Raw genomic sequence first — 19,421 nt, 5'->3', positions numbered from 1 at the left:
GATGAGGAGGAGACCATCTCTCTGGATTCCAGAAGGCATGAGGTATCATGTTAAGACTGTGAAAGTACTATTTACTCTACAATGGTGAGGAGTCCTCATCAAAATCAAAAAATCTAATTTCTTTTACAGGACCCAGATGCTATACAGTGTGAAAACCAGCCTGGCAACATAGTGCGTATTAATAAAAGGACACCACATCCTGCCAAATTCCAGCTGCGCTAATTGTATTGTGTTCACAGAGCTCACAAGCTATCAGAAAGTTGTATGGCAACCACCTCCGGCGCCAAATAGAACTGGCAGACATAGACATTCAGTACAAGAAGAAAAAGATGGAAAATCTTGCACTGGAGTCCGAAATAAAAAGAGGACAATTAGGAAACTGGACCTTGAAATAAAAAAAACTTGAGAGGGAGGTGAGATATGCCTTCAATGTACACTGTATGCTAACTGTAACACAAATGTATTAATCATTATTTTTCTTTCCTCCCCAGCTCCAAGAAGATGACACAGCTCAAAATAAAAATTTGGTATATTCTCGTAAAGTCAAGTGAGCCATGACATATGAGCTCTTATTGTGAGCACACAGGACGGTGGCATCTTTCTAAGGTTTTTTTATTTTCCCAGCAATCAGTACAACCAAGTCATCGTTATAAGGCATCGCCCTCTTTTTCCCCCCAGCACCAGGTGTGGCCACTAGCCTATATGAAGGCCCAAAATTGTGTGTTCCTTTCTGCTCTGACAATGGCATGCCCATTCGTGCGAGATGTGGTGGATGAAGAAGCACTTGTGCTGAGGAGAGCCTTCAGGCGAGAAAGGGTCTTCAGGGACCGGTTGGACCCACTGGCCTTCCCTGATGACCATCTATATGAAAGATACAGGTTTTCTGCAGATGGCATCAGGTATCTATGCAGACTACTGGGTCCCAGGATTAAGCACCGCACTGCACGGAGCCATGCACTGAGTGTGGAGCAAATGGTTTGTGTGGCCTTGCGCTTTTTTGCTAGTGGAGCCTTCCTGTACTCAGTGGGGGATGCAGAACAGCTGAACAAGGCCACAATTTGCCGCACAATAAGGAGTGTGTGTCTGGCTATCAAAGCATTAGCAGATGTCTTCATCTCCTTCCCTGGCCACAGAAGACTCTGTGACATCAAAGAGGAGTTCTATAGGATTGCAGGTAAGAGGATCTACAAATTACAGGACAACTGTTAACACATAGTAGGATACTCATTACTTTGTGTGACAGGTTTCCCCAATGTCATTGGTGCAGTGGACTGCACACACATAAGGATAAAAGCCCCCTCAGGTGCCCATGAGGCCGATTTTGTGAATAGGAAATCCTTTCACAGCATTAATGTTCAGGTGAACATAACTTTTTGATATTGTCCATTGACGAACACTCTGCATTGCCAGTGATGTGCATTGATTGGTGTAATATTCCTCATCTTATGATTTCAGATGGTCTGCAATGCTGACTGTGTGATCAGCAATGTTGTGGCAAAATGGCCTGGCTCAGTCCATGACTCCACAATCTTTCGGGCCTCTGAAATCTATCAGTGCCTATCACAAGGTAAGCCACACAACCCCTATTTATAACCATCATGGCTGTGTCAAGAATATCACTGTGTTTATGAGGTAGTAATGATGAGATTTTGTGTTGACAGGTGAATTCTCTGGTGTGTTGCTGGGAGACAGGGGGTATGGCTGCCAGCCTTTTCTCCTGACACCTTTCACAGACCCCCAGGAAGCACAGCAGGCCTACAACCATGCCCATGCCAGGACCAGGGCCAGAGTTGAAATGACCTTTGGCCTCCTGAAGGCACGCTTTCACTGCCTTCACAAATTAAGGGTCAGCCCTGTTAGGGCATGTGATATTACTGTGGCTTGTGCTGTCCTCCACAATGTGGCCTGCCTGAGGAAGGAGAGGGCCCCCAGAGTGCCACCAGCCATGGACTGGGACAATCCGGCAATCTTCCCTGATGACGACAGTGGTCGGCTGCTGAGGGACCAATATGTGTTGAATTATTTTAGTTAGTATGTGTGCTTTCAATTTTGGTTAAATATGTCCTGCGGTGGCAGAGGAATTTGGGTTTTTTGGGTTCGTTTTTTTACGAATTTGGCCTCTTATGATGTTTGTGCGGTATACTGTGTGTAATACAAGGCTGCAGGGAGGCTACTGCATCCATTCATTTGTCTGTTCAGTTGATGTGTATGGATTTGTCCTGCATTTATTTTAGTGTGCAGACATGCAGGGTGTGTTATATACAGACCTTTGAATGTGTATGTATCATTTTGTATAATATGCTTGGATTCTGTGCTTTCCATCTTGTAGAGTCACTGTGACTTCAGTTTCGAAAGGAGCTGATGGTTTACCTGCTTTGTTTTGTCCTTATTCAATAAAGGAACATAATGTTACACATTGTGTTTTTATATTCATATGGAATGTGTATTTGTTTATATGACAGAGTACTAGGGCCACACTGAAGAAAAAGGATAAAGTCATAAATTTATGAGGCTGGTTCTTTCTGCAGAAAAGCTACATATTGTTTTTACAGTTTTGATACTTATGACAATGTGATACTTAATATTCTGGCACATCAGCATGTCTTTGTTTATGAAACCATACTGAAGTACAATTTCACGAAATGCCCCACATCTGTCATTTTAACAACTGTCCTCCTTTAAAACAACTGGTTACAATATTATGACTTGTGTTTTTTTTCCCTCTGTGGCCCTAATATTCTATCATTTTATATATAGCCTTATAGTCTATGGGAAACTGTAAATTATCTAATGATAGCAACATCATCTAAAAAATCATTTTTTATCCAAAATCATTGAAATTAATGATCACAAACGTTTAAATAATGACAGTGGGTCTAGTTATATGTGATAACAATGTATAGTGAGCAGTGAAATAACTATTGGTTTCCATTTGTGGTGACTGCTGACTGACATTAGGGATGAGATTAAATAGATCCTGGAATTTAGCCTGGTCTGGAGCAGGCTAGCTCCACAGAATAAATCTCCATGGTAATTTATACCATAACATATCCTCCTGCCCCCTATCCATCTTTAGTGCAACCGGATTACGGATCAATTGAGCCAGGATCACCAAGATATCCTGGCTTAATCCCTTATCCTAGTTTTGTGCAACAGGCCCCAGGCGTTATTCATTGTGTATTTATTCCTGGTGTTATTATTTTTCTATTATCTCTTTTTTTCTCTCTCGGCATTGTTGGGACGGGCCCGTAAGAAAGAATTTCACTGTTCGTCTACACCTGTTGTTTACGAAGCATGTGACTAATAACATTTGATTTAGTGTGAAATTAGCCTTTGTCTTTTCTTCCATGTTAGTAAAACGGCTTACGTAACATCGGAGCACGAGGTGGATTCTATTACTTACAAATGAAATACCATCGAATGCAGCTGGCTGATTCACACCATGACCCCATCTGTAGTCACTCAGTACTACTGCCACCGTACCGCATGAGTGAGTGACTTCACGTTCATCATTCACTAGCTTGATCCCATGGTGCAGTGGTTGGCTTGAAGTCAGTGTCTTGGAGGCATTGTCTTTTAATAGTGACAACAATACGACGCTTCACTCACGCACTCTCCTGGGCTATTTTTAGGTGCCGTGTAGTTAGCAACTCCTTGTGATGCCAATGGACTGGAGAGATGTCGTGTACTTACGCCAAGCGTTAAATCTCTTTCTGTTGTGGTTCATGTTTTATGTCATAGACATTGTTTTCATAGTGTGGGAACAGCTATTTTTCTATTGGACGTGGGGGGGGGGTTGACATTTCACTGCAATTATGGCTGTTGCCTTTTTAAGCTGCATGCTCAAACATTTGAATTCAAATTGAAGGCACAAATATTTGACTGTTGATTCATAGTATTAGATGCCAAATAGGAAGTAAATGTTAAGGGAATGAGAGACCCCGGCTATATCAGTTATTAATTTACATTACTATATCAGTTATTAATTTACATCACTATATCAGTTATTAATTAACATCACTATATCAGTTATTAATTTACATCACTATATCAGTTATTAATTTACATTACTATATCAGTTATTAATTTACATCACTATATCAGTTATTAATTTACATTACTATATCAGTTATTAATTTACATCACTATATCAGTTATTAATTAACATCACTATATCAGTTATTAATTTACATTACTATATCAGTTATTAATTTACATCACTATATCAGTTATTAATTAACATCACTATATCAGTTATTAATTTACATTACTATATCAGTTATTAATTTACATCACTATATCAGTTATTAATTTACATTACTATATCAGTTATTAATTTACATTACTATATCAGTTATTAATTTACATCACTATATCAGTTATTAATTTACATTACTATATCAGTTATTAATTTACATTACTATATCAGTTATTCATTTACATCACTATATCAGTTATTCATTTACATTACTATAAATTGGTACAACTTTATGCTTTTTAGTGTCCTGCAAAGATGCATTTGATCTCTGATGTAAATGGAAAAGAGATGTTTATGGAAAACACTGTGGTAAAAAATGTAATGAGCCGCTTGTCATGAAAAATGTACCGCTGTCCTTAGGGAGAAGTGCGTGACAGTTAAAATGAACCTCAAGTCTTTGTTCATTCAAGCCCAACTGAAATGGAACCTGTCTTAGAGAATCTGGGACTTTGGCTTTTATTTTTGCTCCTACTATTATTAGCTGTCGATAAAAACTTTGTCCTGGTTTTGTTTTGAACATGTCACCTAACCAGTGGTGGAAAAAGTACCCAATTGTCATACTTGAGTAAAAGTAAAGATACCTTAATAGAAAATGACTCAAGTAAAAGTGAAAGTCACCCAGTAGAATACTACTTGAGTAAAAGTCTAAAAGTATTTGGTTTTAAATATACTTAAGTATCAAAAGTAAATTTACTGTAATTTTCGGACTATAAGCCGCGCCTTTTTTCCAATTTTTCGACCCTGCGGCTTATAGAACGGTGCGGCTAATCTATGGATTTTTACAGCTAACGGCCACTAGAAGACCTCCTAAATCTATGGATTTTACAGGTTACAGTCCACCAACTTTAACTCTATGGGCTCTATGACCGGTCCGCGCCCCCCACCTTTAAGCGGCGGGCTCCAGCAGGAAAAGCTGGAGGCTGGAAAAGAGTGAGACAGGTAGCGCGCAAAAGTAAAAGTGGAACCGAGAGTGGTACGAGAGACAGAACGAGAGACAGAACGAGAGCAAGACAGACAGACATTACGAGAGCGAGACAGTTTGTCTCTTTCCCGACAATCCCCTCTGTGCACGAACCCTTACATATGGTAATTAAACATTAAAACACCTGCGGCTTATAGTCCAGTGCGGCTTATATATGTACACATCATTCAATATCATTCAATTTAGCTGCTGCGGCTTATACTCCGGTGCGCCTTATAGTGCGGAAAATACGGTAATTGCTAAAATATACTAAAATATATCAAAAGTAATAAATCATTTCAAATTCCTTATATTAAACAAAGCAGACAGCACCATTTTCTTATTAAAATGTACGGATAGCCGGGGCACACTCCAACACAGACATTATTTACAAAAGAGGCATTTCTGTTTAGAGTGCCAGAACATAGGCAGTATGGATGACCATGTGTTCTCTTGATAAGTGTGTGAATTTCACAATTGTCCTGTTCTGCTAAGTATTCAAAATGTAACAAGTACTTTTGGGTTGTCAGGGGAAATGTATGGAGTAGGAAGTACAATATTTTCTTTAGAAATGTAGTGAAGTAAAAGTTGTCAAAAATATCAATAGTAAAGTACAGATACCCCCAAAAAAGTAGTTTTACTAAAGTACTTTACACCACTGCACCTAAGCAGGAAAAACTCCGGGACCTATTTATAGTAGACAATAACTTACACCCAATCGGTTTTTTTGGTCACTAAAGGGAGACTTGTCTTTGGATCCAACTTCTGACACTAATATTATGCTAGCTAGCTAGCTAGCTGTGGTGTGCAATGAGCAAGCATTCATTCATTCCTCTTTATTTGAAACTGGAACTTCTTGTGCCCCCAGGTGGCAGCCATAATTGTATTATATCAGTACAGTAAGGTCCCTTGATTATATGTTATATTATACAGTATGTTATATTATATTATAGGCAAAGACCCATCTCCCTTCAGTGACCAAGAAAAAAGACTGGGTGTAAGTCATTGTTGTGAATTATATTATATTATATTATATTATATGGGATAAAACAAACCCTGGGCCCCAATTATTAGCATTAGCACTGATCTCTCTCTCTCTCTCTCTCTCTCTCTCTCTCTCTCTCTCTCTCTCTCTCTCTCTCCCTATCTCTCTCTCTCGCCCTCTCTTTTGCCCTCTCTCCCCCTCCCCCTCTCACTCTCTCTCCCTCCCTCCCTTTGCAGGGCTAAAGAAGGGGCGCTTCTGGATCACGCCCGACCCGTACCACAACGATGACAACATCCAGATTGGCCGTGAGGTCAAGATCTCCTGCCAGGTGGAGGCCACGCCGCCAGAGGAGCTCCTGTTCAGCTGGCTGAAGAATGGACGGCCGCTGCGCAGCTCAGAGCGTATGGTCATCACCCACACCGACCCGGACGTCCAGACAGGCACCACCAACCTGGACATCATCGACCTCAAGTTCACTGACTTCGGCACGTACACCTGTGTGGCAGTGCTGAAGAACGGCGGCATCCCCGAGATCAGCATCGACGTCAATATCTCTTCGACCACAGGTGAGCAACGGACTCTACTCTACTGTTGTCCTTCTAGTCGTTCTAATAGCTGTGTGATACAGTAGACACCTGTTTTACTGCACAGAGCTAGGCAAGCTTTGTCACCAAGTCTAAGTAGCATAAAGTAGCTACAGGAAGTTATTACATTTACAGGAAGTCATTACAGGAAGGCATAGGTTACAGGGATATGGAAAGTCCTCAATATCTTTCAGTGGTTATGAAGGATGAGATGATGGGACTCCCCTACCCCTCTTAGTGGTCAATACACAAAGTGCACTACACTACAAAGTACAGTATGTGTACTTTATAGGAAGAATGGCACATTGAGTTTCCAGTAAAGTCCGGATTCTAATGTGAGTGTTTTCAGGCCAGATTGTTATTAATTGGGATCGGTCCGTTCAACCAGGCCTAAATCAGTCGCTAATTGATGTGGATGTGTGGCTAATGTTTTGTGACATGTTCCTACTTCCAAACCTAATGGTTATTTACAGCCTGCTGCTAGAGGCTCTCCTGTGTTATTTTCTCCTAATTAGCTCCTCCCTCAGTATGTTGCCTTTAGTTTGTTGGCGTCCGAACTGATGCGAAAGATCTTTAGTTGTGTTATTTTCTGTTCTTTTTGAGATAATATGTTTGTAAAGCAGGAGCGGAACACAAATGTTTGATGATGGGCGTCCATTGACATGATTATCCTCGTGTGGGAGGGAGGATTGGTAAATTGACAATGAAATGGAAGGGAGAACTTATAAACATCAAGGAGCTGGCTATTAGGATCATTGTGAGTAGCTCTCCTTTCTCTTTCCTTCCCCCTCTCTCTCCTTCCCTCCTCTCTCTCCTTCCCTCCTCTCTCTCCTTCCCTCCTCTCTCCTTCCCTCCTCTCTCCTTCCCTCCTCTCTCTCCTTCCCTCCTCTCTCTCCTTCCCCCTCTCTCTCCTTCCCCCTCTCTCTCCTCCCCTCTCTCCTCCTCTCTCCTCCCCTCTCTCCTCCTCTCCCCTCCCCCCTCTCTCTCCTTCCCCCTCTCTCTCCTTCCCTCTCTCTCTCCTTCCCTCGCTCTCTCCTTCCCTCTCTCTCTCCTTCCCTCTCTCTCTCCTTCCCTCTCTCTCTCCTTCCCTCTCTCCCCCCTCTCTCTCCTTCCCCCTCTCTCTCCTCCCCTCTCTCCTCCTCTCTCCTCCCCTCTCTCCTCCTCTCCCCTTCCCCCTCTCTCTCCTTCCCCCTCTCTCTCCTTCCCTCTCTCTCTCCTTCCCTCTCTCTCTCCTTCCTCTCTCTCTCCTTCCTCTCTCTCTCCTTCCCTCTCTCTTCCCTCTCTCTCCCCCTCTCTCTCCTTCCCTCCTCTCTCTCCTTCCCTCCTCTCTCCTTCCCTCCTCTCTCTCCTTCCCTCCTCTCTCTCCTTCCCCCTCTCTCTCCTTCCCCCTCTCTCTCCTCCCCTCTCTCCTCCTCTCTCCTCCCCTCTCTCCTCCTCTCCCCTTCCCCCTCTCTCTCCTCCTCTCCCCTTCCCCCTCTCTCTCCTCCTCTCCCCTTCCCCTCTCTCTCTCCTTCCCCCTCTCTCTCCTTCCCTCTCTCTCTCCTTCCCTCTCTCTCTCCTTCCCTCTCTCTTCCCTCTCTCTCCTCCCCTCTCTCCTCCTCTCTCCTCCCCTCTCTCCTCCTCTCCCCTTCCCCCTCTCTCTCCTTCCCCCTCTCTCTCCTTCCCTCTCTCTCTCCTTCCCTCTCTCTCTCCTTCCCTCTCCCCCTCTCTCTCCTTCCCCCTCTCTCCTTCTCTCCCTCTCTCTCGCTCTCCTTCCCTCTCTTCTCCTCTCTCTCCTTCTCTCTCTCCTCCACTCCTTCCCTCTCTCTCCTTCCTTCTTATCTATCTGTCTTGAGTGGTTCATCAGATTCACATTTTTAGGGCCTGTGTTTGCCTTTATTGTCATCTCCAGTATATTATAACCAATGGAGCAGAGTAGCAACCTCCAACATGCATTACTAAAATCCATTTGGACTAAGAGCAAAGTAAAGCCCGTCCAGAATGATTGGACCGGGTTGGGATGATGGTATATGCCTTTGGCAGAGAACCCCTGTGGTTGAGCGGAGCTGAAAGCTCAGGGGGGGGGGGATAGCTACCCCTCCAAATGCGCCAAATGAATGACCTGGCAATGCCCAGGAGACCTGTCTCTTCGCCTCTCTGTTCCGTGTTCGCTCACTCTACTACTTATTTGTCGCTATTTTCTATTCATAGCTTTTTTCTTTCTGTGTAGCAGCAGCAGACAATACATTTCAACAAGGATGCCACAGTCATAGCACTGTTTTGGGGTGGGGGGGGGGACGACAAGGGGGTGATTCTGAGGGGTGGATGGTCAGAATGCACAAGGCTCCTACTCGTACTTTCTACCAACCCTTGATCCTGGCTGGATAACTACAGGGTGTGCAGGTTTTTGTTCTTGCCCACCAGATTCCACTAATCAAGGTGATTCATTGATTAGTTTAATCAGGTGTTAACGCTGGGTTGAAATAATACCTAGCACTCCTGTATCAGAGTTTGATAACCACTGCCACAAAGTAAAGTTACGTAGAGTAAAATAACATAACGTAAAGTAACATCAGATAAATGAACATCACGTAAATGAACATCACGTAAAGTAACGTAAAGTTTCTCTCTCCTTCTCTCCCAGTCCCTCCGGAGTTAACGGTGCCACGGGGCAAGTCCCCCTTGGTGGTCCAGGAGGGTGACACGGTGGAGCTCCAGTGCCTGGTCTCGGGGAAGCCCAAGCCTATCATCCTCTGGTCGAGGGCCGACAAGGAGGTGCCCATGCCCGACGGCGGCCTTCAGACAGAGAGCTACGACGGCGCACTGCGCATCGTTAACGTGTCCCGTGAGATGACGGGAACCTACCGCTGCGCCACCAGCCAGTACAACGGCTTCAACGTCAAGCCCCGGGAAGCCCTAGTGGAGCTCACTGTTCAGTGTGAGTATTCTGGATACTATAGTGTTTTTTTACAGTACACTTCTGATAAATGCAATTGGTTTGAACCACGGTTTGTTACGTTGGTGCCGTGACCCAGATAGGTCTCTGTGAACCAGATGGAGCTCATCATGCAGTATGAGTAATGGATGGATGTACTGTGTTTTTGGACGACCGTCCACTCCTGATAATTACGGTTGGTTACATTGGTGCCGTGACCTGGATAGGTCACTGTAAGGAGGAGGGGGTCAGGAAAGGTGGGTAAACTGTGCAAAATTCAAGATGATATATTTGAATTGTGACTTGCAATCCGATCGGCACTCATCAAGAGTCGACTATACACTGGAGTGCACAGACGTTTTTAAGGGGTTTAAGTTAGATGTGTGGGGATCACTTATGTTGCCATGGTATTTAATGTTCTTAACATACTGTATAGTAACATGCTGCTGTAGATGAAGGACAATATTAAGATCCAACACATCTTGCCTTGGCTAATCATTAAAGAGTCTGAATTACATTTCTCCAGGTGTAACGTAATCAATTCCCTATTGTATGTTCCATGTTCAAAGAAACGGTTCAACACGACTTTAACTCAGTCACTAAAAAAACGTTATGGAAAAGGGTTGCGTGTCAGTGTTAATGACCGTTAGCGGCCTACACTTTAGAGAAACGAGAGGCGCTTTTTGTAATCGCATAATCCATAACGTTTATTGACCTTGTTGAACATACAGTGGGGTCCATAATAATTGGCACCCTTGATAAAGATGAGCAACAAAGACTGTATAAAACGAATAGAAATACTGAGGTATATTGTATGCAACATTTTTTTTTACGTATATTATTTTATACTGATACAATTGCTCAGAGAAATAGATTTTGTTTAACAAATACTTTCTTTAAAGATAGCGGTCAAAATAATTGGCACCCCTGTTTTCAGTACTCCACCACCCTACCCTTGAGGATAACGACCCTGAGCCTTTTTCTAAAATGTTTTATCAAATTGGAGAACACATTGGGAGGCATCTTATACCATTACAGAATCTTTCCAGATCCTTGATAGCCTTCGTCTGCGCTTATGGACTGCCCTCTTCAATTCAAACCACAGGTTTTCAATGGGGTTCAAGTCCGGAGACTGAGATGGCCATTGCAAAGCGTTGATTTTGTGGTCAATTAACCCTTTCTTTGTGGATTTGAATGTGTGCTTGCTGTTATCGTCTTGCTGGAAGATCCACTTGTGGCCAAATATCCTGCTACTTGGTAAAGTCCATGATGCCGTTGGCCACAGGACCAGTGGAAGTAAAATAGCCCCATAACTTCAAAGATGCACCACCATATTCTACAGTACGTATGAGGTTCTTTTCTGCATATGCTTCCGTTTTTCCACAAAAGAAATACCCGGGGTAATTTGTCCCAAGAGACCACTTTTTTTGGACAAGCTGTTTTCAAAACTGTTATGTTTACATTAATTCCGATTTTTCCCAGGGATACACAACATCCTGAAATATATGTAGATATCTTTGTTAGATAGAATACTATTGACGGAGTGATGCTGAATGTAAAAAACGGCTCAACTTACCCCACTCTCCCCTACCAGGACATTTTAGCCAAAAACTTGGTTGCCTCAGCCAGGAGGCTGAAACTTGGCCGGCAAGTGGATCTTCCAGCAAGACAATCACGCCAAGCACTAAGCAAAATCCATTGACCACAAAATCAACATTTTGCAAATGCCAACTCAATCTCCAGACTTGAACCCCATTAAAAATCTGTGGTTTGAATTGAAGAGGGCAGTCCATAAGCGTAGCCGATGGATATCAAGGATCTGGAAAGATTCTCTATATATAATTTTCTAAGAAATTTGAGCATACAGTATAGTTAGGTATTTCTATTGATTTTATACAGTCATTTTTTGCTGATCTTTATCAAGGGTGTCAATAATGATGGACCCCACTGTACATGCAACCTGAGGAAATTAGCTGGTGACATGATGATGGAAGACACTGTTAGAGGAGGCCATAGAGCCTTCAAATGGCACCCTTTTCCTTATATAGTGCACTACTATGGTCAAAAGTAGTGCACTATATAGGGAATATGGTGCAATTAGGGACACAGACTATGAGAAACATCCATCTAATTAATAGTGTTTGTGTTCATCTTAATATTGGAGAGGAGGGAAGATACCTTGGGCTGTCTTATTGAAATGCAGAGTTGGTTGTCGCTCGGATTACTGCTTCTTTAACAGGCCTGTGAAAAATGTGTGATCTATGACCTTATATCCCACCCATCACCACAGACACATACAGTGGGGAGAACAAGTATTTGATACACTGCCGATTTTGCAGGTTTTCCTACTTACAAAGCATGTAGAGGTCTGTAATCTTTATCATAGGTACACTTCAACTGTGAGAGACGGAATCTAAAACAAAAATCCAGAAAATCACATTGTATGATTTTTAAGTAATTAATTTCAATTTTATTGCATGACATAAGTATTTGATCACCTACCAACCAGTAAGAATTCCGGCTCTCACAGACCCGTTAGTTTTTCTTTAAGAAGCCCTCCTGTTCTCCACTCATTACCTGTATTAACTGCACCTGTTTGAACTCGTTACCTGTATAAAAGACACCTGTCCACACACTCAATTAAACAGACTCCAACCTCTCCACAATGGCCTTGGTTTCTCAAATGACTGCCTCTCCTGGTTCACCAACTACTTCTTAGATAGAGTTCAATGTGTCAAATCGGAGGGCCTGTTGTCTGGACCTATGGCAGTCTCTATGGGGGTGCCACAGGGTTCAATTCTTGGGCCGACTCTTTTCTCTGTGTATATCAATGACGTCGCTCTTGCTGCTGGTGACTCTCAGATCCACCTCTACGCAGACGACACCATTTTGTATACATCTGGCCCTTCATTGGACACTGTGTTAACAAACCTCCAAACGAGCTTCAATTCCATACAACACTCCTTCAGTAGCCTCCAACTGCTCTTAAACACTAGCAAAACTAAATGCATGCTCTTCAACCGAACGCTGCTTGCACCCGCCCACCCGACTAGAATCACTACACTGACGGGTCTGACCTAGAGTATGTGGACAACTACAAATATCTAGGTGTCTGGTTAGACTGTAAACTCTCCTTCCAGACTCACATTAAGAATCTCCAATCCAAAGTTAAATCTAGAATCGGTTTCCTATTTCGTAACAAAGCCTCCTTCACTCATGCTGCCAAACATGCCCTCGTAAAACTGACTATCCTACCGATCCTTGACTTCGGCGATGTCATTTACAAAATAGCCTCCAACACTCTACTCAGCAAATTGGATGTAGTCTATCACAGTGCCATCCGTTTTGTCTCCAAAGCCCCATATAATACCCACCACTGTGACCTGTACGCTCTTGTTGGCTGGTCCTCACTACATATTCGTCGCCAAACCCACTGGCTCCAGGCCATCTATAAATCACTGCTAGGCAAATCCCCGCCTTATCTTAGCTCATTGGTCACCATAGCAACACCCACCCGTAGTCTGCGCTCCAGCGGGTATATCTCACTGGTCATCCCCAAAGCCAACACCTCCTTTGGCCGCAATTCCTTCCAGTTCTCTGCTGCCAATGACTGGAACAAATTGCAAAAATCTCTGAAGCTGGAGACACTTATCTCCCTCACTAACTTTAAGCATCAGTTGTCAGAGCACCTTACCGATCACTGCACCTGTACACAGCCCATCTGAAATTAGCCCGCCCAACTACCTCATCCCTATATTGTTATTTATTTTGCTCATTTGTACCCCAGTATCTCTATTTGCACATCATCTCTTGCACATCTATCATTCCAGTGTTAATACTAATTGTAATTATTTTGCACTATAGCCTATTTTATTGCCTTACCTCCATAACTTGCTAAATTTGCACACACTGTATATATATGTATTTCTGTTGTATTTTTTTTTTTGGCTTTGTTTTGTTTTACCCCATATGTAACTCTGTGTTGTTGTTTTTATCGCACTGCTTTGCTTTATCTTGGCCAGGTCGCAGTTGTAAATGAGAACTTGTTCTCAACTGGTTTACCTGGTTAAATAAAGGTGAAATAAAAAAAATAAAAAATAAAAATGGCCAAGACCAGAGAGCTGTGTAAGGACATCAGGGATATAATTGTAGACCTGCACAAGGCTGGGATGGGCTACAGGACAATAGGCAAGCAGCTTGGTGAGAAGGCAACAACTGTTGGCGCAATTATTAGAAAATGGAAGAAGTTCAAGATGACGGTCAATCACCCTCGGTCTGGGGCACCATGCAAGATCTCACCTCGTGGGGCATCAATGATCATGAGGAAGGTGAGGGATCAGCCCAGAACTACACGGCAGGACCTGGTCAATGACCTGAAGGGAGCTGGGACCACAGTCTCAAAGAAAACCATTAGTAACACACTACACCGTCATGGATTAAAATCCTGCAGCGCACGCAAGGTCCCCCTGCTCAAGCCAGCGCATGTCCAGGCCCGTCTGAAGTTTGCCAATGACCATCTGGATGATCCAGAGGAGGAATGGGAGAAGGTAATGTGGTCTGATGAGACAAAAATAGAGCTTTTTGGTCTAAACTCCACTCGCCGTGTTTGGAGGAAGAAGAAGGATGAGTACAACCCCAAGAACACCATCCCAACCGTGAAGCATGGAGGTGGAAACATCATTTTTGGGGATGCTTTTCTGCAAAGGGGACAGGACGACTGCACCGTATTGAGGGGAGGATGGATGGGGCCATGTATCGCGAGATCTTGGCCAACAATCTCCTTCCCTCAGTAAGAGCATTGAAGATGGGTCGTGGCTGGGTCTTCCAGCATGACAACGACCCGAAACACACAGCCAGGGCAACTAAGGAGTGGCTCCGTAAGAAGCATCTCAAGGTCCTGGAGTGGCCTAGCCAGTCTCCAGACCTGAACCCAATAGAAACCTTTGGAGGGAGCTGAAAGTCCGTATTGCCCAGCGACAGCCCCGAAACCTGAAGGATCTGGAGAAGGTCTGTATGGAGGAGTGGGCCAAAATCCCTGCTGCAGTGTGTGCAAACCTGGTCAAGACCTACAGGAAACGTATGATCTCTGTAATTGCAAACAAAGGTTTCTGTACCAAATACTAAGTTCTGCTTTTCTGATGTATCAAATACTTATGTCATGCAATAAAATTGAAATTAATTACTTAAAAATCATACAATGTGATTTTCTGGATTTTTGTTTTAGATTCCGTCTCTCACAGTTGAAGTGTACCTATGATAAAGATTACAGACCTCTACATGCTTTGTAAGTAGGAAAACCTGCAAAATCGGCAGTGTATCAAATACTTGTTCTCCCCACTGTATGTGTCTGTGGTGATGGGTGGGATATAAGGTCATAGATCACACATTTTTCACAGGCCTGTTAAAGAAGCAGTAATCCGAGCGACAACCAACTCTGCATTTCAATAAGACAGCCCAAGGTATCTTCCCTCCTCTCCAATATTAAGATGAACACAAACACTATTAATTAGATGGATGTTTCTCATAGTCTGTGTCCCTAATTGCACCATATTCCCTATATAGTGCACTACTTTTGACCATAGTAGTGCACTATATAAGGAAAAGGGTGCCATTTGAAGGCTCTATGGCCTCCTCTAACAGTGTCTTCCATCATCATGTCACCAGCTAATTTCCTCAGGTTGCATGTACAGTGGGGTCCATCATTATACATAAATGTAAATGTAAATGTAAATGATTGACACCCTTGATAAAGATCAGCAAAAAACGACTGTATAAAATCAATAGAAATACCTAACTATACTGTATGCTCAAATTTCTTAGAAAATTATATATAGAGAATCTTTCCAGATCCTTGATATCCATCGGCTACGCTTATGGACTGCCCTCTTCAATTCAAACCACAGATTTTTAATGGGGATTTTTGTTTTAGATTCCGTCTCTCACAGTTGAAGTGTACCTATGATAAAAATGACAGACCTCTACATGCTTTGTAAGTAGGAAAACCTGCAAAATCGGCAGTGTATCAAATACTTGTTCTCCCCACTGTATGCTGTACATGGACCGGGAGAAGTAGGCTAGGGGAAAGCGTTGGGTTGAAATCAAACCTAGCTCTGCTGTATCAGCGTTTGATAACCACTGCCACAAAGTAAAGTAAAGTAACGTAAAGTGATGTTACTTTACGTGATGTTACTTTACGTGAAGTAACATCACATAAAGTAACTAGGAACATGGCTGAGGGATGATGAGCCATATGAAGGAACTGTGTGTGCATACGTGTATGTGAGTGTTGTGTGTGTGCATTTATGCGTGTGTGTGTGTGTGTGGCCTCAGCCTGGCCTCAGAGAGTCCCCGAGGCAACCTGGCTTCAGAGAGTCCCCGAGGCAACCTGGCTTCAGAGAGTCCCCGAGGCAACCTGGCCTCAGAATTGTCCCCGAGGCAACCAGGCCTCAGAATTGTCCCCGAGGCAACCAGGCCTCAGAATTGTCCCCGAGGCAACCAGGCCTCAGAATTGTCCCCGAGGCAACCAGGCCTCAGAATTGTCCCCGAGGCAACCAGGCCTCAGAATTGTCCCCGAGGCAACCAGGCTTCAGAATTGTCCCCGAGGCAACCAGGCTTCAGAATTGTCCTTAGTGTGGCCCCAGCAGGACCGTTTGTGGAGTGTGGAGAAACACAGAAACAGACAAGAAGAAGGCTAGGGGAAAGGGTGGAGGAGGAGGAAGGAGGACTGGGCCCAGAGTGTCATACTGACCGACCAGAGAGCTGGGCCTATAGTAGGACCTACACTCTTAGAAAAAAGGGTTCCAAAATGGTTCTTCGGCTGTCCCCATAGGATAACCATTTTTGGTTCCAGGCAGAACCCTTTTGGGCTCCTGGAACCAAAAATAGTTATTCAAAGGGTTCTCCTATGGGGACAGCCAAATAACCCTTTTAGCTTCTAGATAGCCAGGTACAATCAGGACTACAGGAGGACTGGGCCTATAGTAGGACCTAGCCAGGTACAATCATGACTACAGGAGGACTGGGCCTATAGTAGGACCTAGCCAGGTACAATCAGAGTACAGGAGGACTGGGCCTATAGTAGGACCTAGCCAGGTACAATCAGAACTACAGGAGGACTGGGCCTATAGTAGGACCTAGCCAGGTACAATCAGGACTACAGGAGGACTGGGCCTATAGTAGGACCTAGCCAGGTACAATCAGGACTACAGGAGGACTGGGCCTATAGTAGGACCTAGCCAGGTACAATCAGAACTACAGGAGGACTGGGCCTATAGTAGGACCTAGCCAGGTACAATCAGAGTACAGGAGGACTGGGCCTATAGTAGGACCTAGCCAGGTACAATCAGGACTACAGGAGGACTGGGCCTATAGTAGGACCTAGCCAGGTACAATCAGGACTACAGGAGGACTGGGCCTATAGTAGGACCTAGCCAGGTACAATCAGAACTACAGGAGGACTGGGCCTATAGTAGGACCTAGCCAGGTACAATCAGAACTACAGGAGGACTGGGCCTATAGTAGGACCTAGCCAGGTACAATCAGGACTACAGGAGGACTGGGCCTATAGTAGGACCTAGCCAGGTACAATCAGGACTACAGGAGGACTGGGCCTATAGTAGGACCTAGCCAGGTACAATCAGGACTACAGGAGGACTGGGCCTATAGTAGGACCTAGCCAGGTACAATCAGAGTACAGGAGGACTGGGCCTATAGTAGGACCTAGCCAGGTACAATCAGGACTACAGGAGGACTGGGCCTATAGTAGGACCTAGCCAGGTACAATCAGGACTACAGGAGGACTGGGCCTATAGTAGGACCTAGCCAGGTACAATCAGGACTACAGGAGGACTGGGCCTATAGTAGGACCTAGCCAGGTACAATCATGACTACAGGAGGACTGGGCCTATAGTAGGACCTAGCCAGGTACAATCAGGACTACAGGACTGGGCCTATAGTAGGACCTAGCCAGGTACAATCAGGACTACAGGACTGGGCCTATAGTAGGACCTAGCCAGGTACAATCAGGACTACAGGACTGGGCCTATAGTAGGACCTAGCCAGGTACAATCAGGACTATGGGGCCCGGTCAAAAGTAGTGTACTATAAAGGAAATAGAGTGCTATTTAGGACACATCTCCAGCATCGGGATGCAGACGCCGCTTTGGTCGTGCGTCTTGTAGTATGAGTAGTGCTACGACATGATTTGGCAAGGACTACTGACAATAGCCAATGAGCACTCGGCATGTGAGAACAAACAATGATGGCGAAGAGGGAAGGCATCAACACGCACCGTGTGGACCGAGGTGATGGAAGACAGATCTGTGGAGCTGTGGAGAGAACACCGCTGCCTTTTCAATATTACCTGTGCGTCCTACAACGACAGGAACCAAAAAGATGGAATGAACTAGCCTCTGCCCTAAAGCAATGTATTAACATAGAATAGAAAGTCCATATTGCCCACGTCCCAACCATTTCATATTCATCATTTGTAATGTTTCGCCACATGAGGAGTCGCTCTAGTAAACCAGCTCGCTCTTTACGCGTCGTCTATTCTTTTTCCTATGACGAGCGGGAAACGCAGGATCAACCAGGAAATCGTCGTGTAACGTCAGCACCCACGTCCTGGGGTTGAGGATGGGGACCGAATGAGAGATTTGGGACAAGGAAATCGGGAAATGTGAGCACGCCCAAGTTCTTCAGATTTTAGAAGCCGTGTAGTGCAGGGTTCTTCAATTCCGGTCCTGGAGGGCCGAAACACCTCTGTTTTTCATCCTCTCCTTCTAATCAGGGGCTAATTCAGACCTGGGACACCAGGTGAGTGCAATTAACTACCAGGTAGAAATAAAAAACAGAAGTGTTTCGGCCCTCCAGGACCGGAATTGAAGAACCCTGGTGTAGTGTATACTCAGCTATACCCTAGGTACAGTGTAACCATGAGTAATTACAATACTAAACTGCACAGGAATAATTACACAGTGACAAGAGCACAGTGGTATCAGGTGTGACCTAATGTGGCTAGCTGGATATCTCTACGGTCTCTATACAGGTCAGTTAGTGTTATTCAGTATGTTTGTTCTGTAAATCACGACACAGACAATACCCCCTCTACCTGAACCACAATACGACTGAATTGAATGTAACACTTACAGTATATATGCACTTACATCTCTATGGGCGATACTCTAGTCTACCAGATCCACAATGGCGCCACTCATAGTTGGAGTTTCACACTCGAGGGTGACTGTGAACATCATTACAGCTGCTCCTACTGCTCTGTGTGTGTGAGTGTGTGTATATGAGTGTGTGTGTGTGTGTGAGTGTGTGTGTGTGTGAGTGACTCACAGATGTTTGTTGTTGCTAGCCAGTTTAACAGCTCTCCACTCATTATGTAACTCCCATGCAGCCATGTCCTTGAGCACGGGGGCTAAGGTTAATTCACTATGAATACAGCACGCCATTGAATGTGATGTTCCACAGAAGTTGGCCTGCTAGCCGTGGGGTCTGTACATTCTGTAGGTTTGTGTGTACAACACGAGGATGTCCAATGTTCTACAGCAACCACTAACATTTACTTGTATTTGTAGGCCTATTTCTGCTCTTATAAAACCTCTTTCTGCTCTCTAATAAAAACCTATTTCTGCTCTAATAAAACCTATTTCTGCTCTCTAATAAAAACCTATTTCTGTGCTAATAAAACCAATTTTCTGCTCTAATAAAAC

General features: G+C 44.1%; 1 protein-coding gene across 2 annotated transcripts in view; it reads left to right on the top strand.

Annotated features, from left to right (window-relative positions):
• Positions 1–19,421, top strand: part of LOC121539027 (MAM domain-containing glycosylphosphatidylinositol anchor protein 2-like) — a 195,640-nt gene that overhangs the window by 92,045 nt on the left and 84,174 nt on the right. For both annotated transcript variants that reach the window (XM_041847215.2, XM_045206173.1), the window contains exons 7-8: positions 6,441–6,770; positions 9,412–9,705. In XM_041847215.2, the coding sequence (XP_041703149.1) occupies positions 6,441–6,770; positions 9,412–9,705 (624 nt within the window). The remainder of the gene's footprint in view (positions 1–6,440; positions 6,771–9,411; positions 9,706–19,421) is intronic.

Source organism: Coregonus clupeaformis, chromosome 21 (assembly GCF_020615455.1).
Source record: "Coregonus clupeaformis isolate EN_2021a chromosome 21, ASM2061545v1, whole genome shotgun sequence".
Lineage (NCBI taxonomy): Eukaryota > Metazoa > Chordata > Actinopteri > Salmoniformes > Salmonidae > Coregonus > Coregonus clupeaformis.
This window is presented reverse-complemented; position numbering and strand designations above follow the sequence as displayed.